The following is an 8,671-nucleotide window of genomic DNA, read 5'->3' as shown; positions in this document are numbered from 1 at the left end:
CTGCTGCTAATCAAGAATAAAAAAGATAATAAGAGAAGATATATGACCTATTTTACTAGCAGGCAGGACAAGAAAATAATTCTGTTGAACATTGTCCTCAATTATCTCCTTGTGGTAAATCTTTCTGTGTGCATGAAATTGCTCCTGACATAGTGTTCATGAACATATATATGCTAGCAAATTTGAAATGAGAACTGCAGAGTCTCATTTCTGTTCTTACGTGACTAGAGACACTAGACTGTTCAAGTTCCCCAGACAAAAAGGTGGGATGGGGAGTTGCTGTAAAACTGGTAACCCTTGTATACATAGTAAAGAAATTACCAAAATACTGATCAGCTAACTCCGAACACAGACCTTCTCAGTGCTGGAGGAGTAGTGCCCCAGTGTCAAAGTGGCATTTCTACACTCACAAAGAAGAATTTTCAAAATCTTTGTTTTGACATTGTGGACTTGTTAGTAAATTTATTTTAGAAGAAAAACTATGGTGGTATTCTGATGTACAATTTACCAAAGTTTGTTAGGTCTGAAATCAGTGGAATTAAACTCAAACTGAAGTCAGACTGGCATAGGTTTTTCTGACTTGCAGCACCTGTAAAACACTCAAAGACCATGCTGCAAATGTCCTCACATGATTTGAACTGGCAAGTTCCCAATTGAGAAAGATTTAGAAAATTTGGGAAAGGATGTGACTTCACTTCTGTGTGTATCCAAGTTGGAAATGTCACAGAACATTGAGAACTAACAGAAAGCCACACAAGTATACTGTATGCTATCTTTAGGAACAGCTAAACAAATACAAGCCAATATATGGGCTTTTTGTTGTTGCTGGTTTATTGTGGTTTTTGTTTTTTGTTTTGGTTTGATTTGGTGTTTTTTTTCATACAGGACGAGTTTATAATTAATTCTACATAAATCTAAGGCCACTCCTCCATCATTCACTATCTTTATGTATATCTTAATTATTTTCCTTCATGTTTTATTACTAAGAGTCTTACAAATAAATTTATCAGCTAAATAATAATTTTTCTGTCTTTTTCTCTATGCAGGAGATTTTGCTGTGCTGTTAAGTACAGGGCTCCCCACGAAGACTGCAATCTTGATGAATTTTATAAGTGCACTAACAGCATTCTTGGGACTTTATATTGGCCTTTCTGTATCAACTGACACATGCATTCAGAACTGGATTTTTACTGTTACAGCTGGAATGTTCTTGTATTTGTCTTTAGCGGAAATGGTGAGGACTTCGGTCTATTGTTATATTTTCCTTTTAACTGATCCACATCACAGATTAGTGTCAGACAAATGGAGGTGGAATAACTTGGAGGAAAAAAGAGTTCATAGGCTTCTTGGGAAGAGCATGTAGTCTGTCCTGTGTGTGTTCAGTGCTTGGAATAGTAGTCTGGATGTTTTTCGTGTCACTGCTGTAACAGGTGTAATGAAAGGGTGAAATAAAGGCTACTAAAGGGTAATGAGAAAGGCATAAAGGCATAAAGAAGGGAAAGGTAAACAATGTATTTTTAGGTCTGATAGAATTACTTAGTGCAACGTAAAGAAACAATTGAACATGCCATTTTTATTTTTTAAAAATCTAGTTAATTTCTTTCCTTTTACTGCTTTTTTCTTTATGTAATTTTCACCCATTGTTTCAATGTGAGTCTGCTGTTTCTGAACTAAAATGCAAGATGCTTATCCTGTGCTCTTTCTGGCCAGCCTTTCTATCTCAGAGAGGTTTGGATGAACTCCTAAGCAATTTTAAATCCATCAGGATGTCTCTACTTTTTCATATTTGGCCATATTTCTCATACTCCCTGTTCAATAGCAGTAATCTGACCACAGCAGAGTAAAATGTAAATACACACAATAGGAGAGAAATCTAAGGACTGTGGAAGAATGTGTTGGAATAATAACTCACACAGATGCCTTAGGCCACGTCATTTATTGAATAGATAGTTAATTGTTTTACTTGTAACAATGCAGAACTTAATTACTTTGTCAGCTTATTTTAAGTGTCATATAGCTTTTTAACATATAGCTCTTTGTATTAATGTAAAGTAGTTTGCAACTTCTGAACAAAGACCAAATATTTTGAGTGATTAGATCAAGAGGGAGGAAAAAAAGTCTGGCTGTATCTCTGTTGTGTTCACTACCACCTCCCACCTCATACCTGAGATATCATTTGCCAGGTTCAAGCATAATAGCTGAAACCTGATATGCCATGCCAGTATTATAACCTATGTAAAAATCTAGTTGTAATAATTTACCTTAGACTTTGTGTGTATGTTAGTCTATTTTTGCTACTGTAACATAAGTAAAGTGAACATAAAGTGCTCTAAGAGGTTATGAGGGAACTGCCTAAGGATTGTGGATGTGTCAACAGTCCTGACTAAGGTGAAAATATGAGAAAAGAACACTGTGTACCAGGCAAGATCTTCTTCTGACACAGAGAAATTTGGACGTGAGGCTGCCTACCTACTCAATAGGCATTACTAATGTGGCTAAGAATGATCTAGGTATATTTTTCCTTCAGTGTAGGATCAGTGTCCATAAGAGATCCACAAGCTTCCAGAATACCACCGTGTTTTTCCTGAGTTTCCAAAGCAATGTGTTAGCTGTAAATCCCGAGAGTTGACACAGTTCTGGGCAGACACAGGGACATATTTTCCCTTTTTCAGCATGTCACCATAATCATGTTCTCGATGTGAAGAGGAGAAAGAAGGGAGAGAGGGGGGAGGATCTTACTTCTCTCACCTCCCTTTTATTAACAGGAATTCCAATCAGCCTTTCTCTGCATTTTGTCAAAAAAATTGCCATTGTGTTGCACACCTGTTTGTCAGAAGTGCAGGTGTGGAATATCACAGGGATTATTTTCTTTAAAAAAAATATTCCTGTACCACTGCAGGAATCTATAGATTTGAAAAGTTTTGTGTTTGTATAGTACATCTCAAAAGAAAATCAGCCATTCTTTATGTACTTTTCAACTTTCTGCACCGAAATGTCTCTGCTGCATTCTCATCTACGAACAGCAGTCATTAGTGTTCCTGCCAATGGGGTAAAAATATTTAATGCTGTACAGAGGTTAGCTGTAACTTTCAGTAATTGTTTTATGGGCTTTCATATATTTATGTGCTTGTCAGAGACTGAACAGCCTCATTGGTTTCAGCATTGAGGAACCTCAGGGAGTATGAAGAGGACATTCTTTGACAGGCCAGCACTGTGAGACTGCTGCCACAGTCAAGGTTGCACAAAACTGCTTCTGCAGTTAATTAAAGGTTTTTCATTTCTACAGATGCTATCCTAGCTCCATTAACAAGCTAGGTAGACAAATAATTTCAAAAATCTGACAAAATGGACAAAAGAGAAAATTATTTGTATCCTGCATAATTTTTCACCAAGGAATTTGCAAAACTTCATCTTCCCAGTAACTGGGAAAGGTGGAAGGGAGGAGTGTTTCATCTCGCAAATGTGTATGCACAGGTGTAATACTACAACATAAATTGTTTATTGCTTTAAGATATGCATGAGTAAACATCTGTAACATTGTGGGTTTAGTTGTTGTTTAAGCAAAGTTAAATCCCCTGAAAACCAGCTTTTTATGAGCAATATATGGATTTTTTTTGTACTTAATATCTGTTTAGAGGTCATAAGTGTGATCATAATTTTACACTATTTTCAGAGATCCTTTCATTAATGACATACCTTTTCTTTACCGTACCTTTAATCTGAATTGAAACTTGAGACACCAGTATATGGAATGGAACAGACAAACTCACTCCTAATGAATTGTCTGTGGTTCTGTGGTTTCTTTGACAAAACACAACTTCTCTTCCTTTTGTGAAGCAAACTTGAAAATCCCATCTCAGTCTCTAAAATGAGTATCTATGAAGTATCTTATAGATAAATATTTATGAAATTGCATGTATTGTATTAAACCCCAAGGACTGGGATGCAATTTCTGAGTGATTGTACAGATCAGACTGGTTTATATTGTTCCTGACCAGAAAAACTTACTGTCTAATTTGAAAGAAGGAAGATGAAAGACAAGGAGGGAGCAAGAAAGACAATAAAGATATCAAGAAACAGGAGCTAGCCAACCACTCCTTGAGGCAATTAATTCATGTTTTCTCTGACTAACCTTAAAAATATTTTCAATTTTGTAGATAAATGAGTATTTTTAAAGTGACTTTTTGGGCTGTTGCAGTGCAGCAGTCATGCCGTATCTGCCTCAACTTGGTAGAGCTCTTGTTTAGCAACCACATGGTTGAGAGCCCCTTGTGCCTTCTTTCAGCATCCTTCTTCCTAGTTCCTCATATCTTCTGTATGCTCATGGTAACATGAGCTGGAATGGGAATAGAGTAGTCCCTTGATTAACAGTAACATTTGCCTCCAACAGACTTCAAGCATTAGCCAGTGTGATGGCTTCCAACAGCTTGGATGTGGTGCTACTTTCCCTTAGTTTGTGAAGTGGTTTGTATCTGCCAGTTGAATAGCTCATGTTTTCTAATTAACAAGCTTTTCTCTGCTGTACCACACACATTTGTGTTCTAAGAGAGTTGGAGAACCACAGATGATACTGTGTCAGCTATCACCTTTTCTTTTCAGAGATAAGCAGGGATGTCACACTAGGTAAGGCTATAGAAATGGCCTGTGTGTTTGATAACATGTACGTAGGTTATGTGGAGGGAGCAGACATCTGCGTTGGACATAGAAAGGGTGCTACCTGCTGAGAATTCTTGTTTTAAAACTTTCTTGGGAACCTACTGTGCATGTGTCTAAGTCATAAATTGGCACTGACAGCAATAATAAGAGAAAATACTGGCTTTTGCAGTAGGAGGGGAAAAAGTTTCCTATTTAGAGAACTTGTTCACTTGGGTGCTGGGGAAGAGGAAAAAATAGACTAAGGATAAATAAGAAGGACCAAAGGTCTAGTCTGGAACCCTGGATTCAGCCCTAGGTCTTAATTATTATTTTTTACTTATAAACACAATAAAAACCACATGCTCTGAACACTTACAAGCTGTCAGATCAGATTTTGATTTACATCAGAACTTTGAGGTGTTTGCATTTGTTTTAGATTAAAAGTTTCTGATGATCCGTAAATACACGGTAAACATAACTACATGAGTTTTTAAGATGCTAATTTGTACCATAATTTAAGACACTGCATAGTTGTTACAAAGATCCAGGACGTTTGTTTTTGCCTGTTATTTTTATGCAGAACGTTAAAGTGTTCTTTAAACAGGTAGATTTTCACTATAGTTTTCTTTTGGGCCCATGCCAACTTCCAGAGAAAGGAAAATGCAGGAGGAGCAGACCCAGAGACCCCTCTCTGAGAGGGAAGGACCAGCATAGCGAATAATAAATGTAATGGTACCGTGTTAGCCTCCTTAATCAGCACCACTCCACTGTCTCCCAGTGGCTGCTGCTGTTAGGGCTCCTGTGAGGAGGCTGTAAAGAGCAGAGGAAATAAATAGCTTCATTCAAGCACGAGCTCTGAGTGGAGCAGGAAGGGAAGATGGGAGAGTGCCAGGACCACTCGCTCTTGTTTTGAAGTTCACAACAAAGAGATTAAAAAAAACCAAACAACCCAAACAAAACCAAAGGTTAGTAACAGGCCATAGCTCTGTATTTATTTCCAAAGTCGATGTGAAAGTATCAGCCGTCATCAGTGTCTCCCCTGGTGTCTATAATACATAAAACATAAATACTAAAGGAGTCTGAGCCTGAGGCATCATTTTCACAGGCATATTTTGTTTAAAATTTTTATAAAAGAGACCATGTAGGGTTGAAGGCCAATGTCAGTAACTTTTAATGTAATTATAAATATCAGCTGCTTCTTTACTTAATTTAAAACTCACATTTAATATTTTTCTCTGTAAGTTTTAAGCATATTTTAAAAATACTGTTTTCTACTTGTATGTTTACTAAAGCCCAAGCAAATAGGAGTGTTATCAGTTATTTCAGTTAGAGCATAATTGACCCTATATATAGTACTGAAACAAAAAAACTCAAAACTAGTTTATTCCCACAAAAGGGATTCACTAATTTTACTGAATAAGCATTTCCTTATAGACAGCTGTATAAAATCACTGAAAACTATTGAGAAGTTAACAAATTTTGGAATCTCATCTGTAATTCTTGTTGGTGCTAGTAAAAGCACCAAAATGGGTAGAATTTGATTAATTTAAATATTTCATTGTCAAGATTGGTGGTGTTACAATGCACAGAACATGCTACAGATAAATGACTATATTCAGAAACTCAGCATTTTTAAAGTTTTTTTTAATGAAGTTTGCCTTGTTTTCCCATAAGACTTTTTTTCCCAGAGATTAATATATCTGGCTCTCATTCTGGTGTCTTATTCTTTTTTTAGCTTCCTGAAATGACTCATATTCAGACACGGCGACCCTGGTTGATGTTTCTCCTACAGAACGTTGGATTACTATTAGGCTGGCTTTGCCTCTTACTTTTGGCTATATATGAACAGAAAATTAAAATATAAGTTTTCTCTTGGAAATCTTGAAGTACCACTTATGACAGTGGATAGCATTATTCACAATTTATGTCTGCTATAGTGATATATAAATTAAGTTACTGGGGTTTTTGTATCTGAACAGTAGATAACTATTTCAATTTATTAACTTATTGTTCAGATTTTGTAAATTTTTTTTGTAAACATGAATGTTTAGAATTATGTTTTATTTGTTACTGAGTTTACCAGATCCCATGTTCAAACTCACAGAAGCTTTTGATTAGTTTTTTATTGAGACTGTTCTAGTTGAATGCTCTAAGTGATCTCTGCCAGCCTGATTGAAGAAAAGAATAAAACACTTTTTATATGCAATAATTAAAGTGAACTAACCATAGCTGAATAATTTGAAGCAGATATGTTTTTTGCCTCATAGTACAAAGAATAAATGTATTTGTTTAAAACTAAAAAGTTTAACAAAACTAAACTGTTAAATGGTATACAGCAATCTCATAGTATCTGTACTATATAGTCTGTCAACCTAAAGATCCTCAGTAGTCATGTCTTCCTGGCCCACTGTGTCAGGTAGAAAATTACAGGTGTAAATGTTATGATCTAGAAATGTGAGAATGCCCTTTTCTGACTGTAACATAGTTTATCATATGTGTGGTGGAATCTGTGACAGTCAAGCATTGGACTGTAGTAACTGTGAGAGTAATTGCCTTCTGCATTAGCCCACCTCTGATGGTTGTTCGTAGCAAATGCTTGTGAAGGATTATAAGAAATATGTTTAAATTATTTTTCCTGATATCCCTTCCAGGTTCCTCAAATGAAGGGATTACTTGAGCCAGGTGTTGCTTCTGAGCAACATGTTTAATAAACACCAATATTGCCTTCCCATCAGCAATTAGCTTATTCGTATATATGCAATATGCTTTGTGGAAAGAGCTTTTTCGATTGTCTGAAGTGCATGTTGCTGCACTCTCTTAGGGCCTCACTGCAACTCCTTCTATCCTGAGTGGTTTTTGTGTAATTAGCCCACTTGATTTCAAGGGAATTCTGCATAAGTTGAGTCAACTCATTTAATTTAGTATTGCAGAGTCAAGCCTAAAACAAATGTAGAAATTCTGCCTTGATTCTGAGGTGCTGAGCAACTTCCAGAAGGTACTGAGCAGCAGTCAGCTGTGCAATTTCTGCTACTTACATGCTATCAATTTTTGGTGTAAGGACTCTCCCCTGCCTAATCTATATTTTTGTATAAGAATAGAGATGCATTCTTTCTCCCTCCTCTGATGAACTTTGGAAATAGGGAGAGCAAGTTGCAGAACAAACATATATTCTTTATGCAGCAAGTGGGTATTTTCCTTGTCTTAAGTCAAGCTTTAAATATGGCTACATTATGACATGCGATGACTGTCTCACAATGTGTCCTGTGTTTACTTGACAGCTCCTAGTGAAGGTACAATTATTCTCACATTACAGAGAGGAACAGAGTCTATTCCTCTAGTAGACTGTCAGAACTGTCAGTTCTCAAAGGCTTTGTGGGCACCATACTATCTTATCAACAAAATGTAAAGTGAAAATAATTCTGAATTTAGTTTTTTACAGTAGCCCACATTCATGGGCTTGTGAACCCGTACTCATCCACAGACTTACCTTTAGGAAAAACAAAGATAATTTTAAAAGGAACTTTCAGTGCCTGTCAGTTATGAGAATCTGTAGCAAACACCCCAATGCACATCCTAATGTGGATCTAGGAATTTACATACCTTCAAAAACCTTGTCCCAAACAATTTATCCAAGGTCACACAAGAAGCCTCTGTCTGACTAGGGAAATGAACTGAGCTGTTTTAAGCCCAAGAGTAAAATCCTAGCATGTTTTATTTAGGTGTGCAAATATTATGACTGCTTTTCCTGTTGATTTAACTTTGAAAGATGAGCTGAGAAGCCATGACTGATGCTTCTCTTTTCAAAGTTTACATTTTTCAAGAGTTTGTACTTGCTTTTAGTAAAGTAAGATTTTTTTTTTAAAGTGGTTTCCCAGTATTTTGTCTGTTTGTGTTGGCACTGAGTCACTCCATGACCTTCAGCTGTGACAGTCAATTCAAGCAATAGCAGGACACCACTGGACGTAAGCAAAATCTATTCTTGTATCAGATGGTGCAAATGAATATTGGAAACGTGTTATTTCAAAGAGAAGAGCTA

The 8,671-nt window shown here is 36.4% G+C and overlaps 1 protein-coding gene across 1 annotated transcript in view; it reads left to right on the top strand.

The window, feature by feature from the left end:
- SLC39A12 (solute carrier family 39 (zinc transporter), member 12) overlaps nucleotides 1-6,972 on the top strand; it is a 29,991-nt gene extending 23,019 nt beyond the window's left edge. The window contains exons 10-11 of the mRNA XM_010184287.1: nucleotides 1,047-1,234; nucleotides 6,371-6,972. Of these exons, the coding sequence (XP_010182589.1) occupies nucleotides 1,047-1,234; nucleotides 6,371-6,499 (317 nt within the window). The 3' untranslated portion in view covers nucleotides 6,500-6,972. The remainder of the gene's footprint in view (nucleotides 1-1,046; nucleotides 1,235-6,370) is intronic.
- Nucleotides 6,973-8,671: the final 1,699 nt, after the last annotated feature.

This window comes from Mesitornis unicolor, unplaced genomic scaffold (assembly GCF_000695765.1).
Source record: "Mesitornis unicolor isolate BGI_N332 unplaced genomic scaffold, ASM69576v1 scaffold25275, whole genome shotgun sequence".
Classification (NCBI taxonomy): Eukaryota; Metazoa; Chordata; class Aves; order Mesitornithiformes; family Mesitornithidae; genus Mesitornis; species Mesitornis unicolor.
Note: the sequence above shows the minus strand (reverse complement) of the source record. Positions and strands in the feature narration are given on the sequence as shown.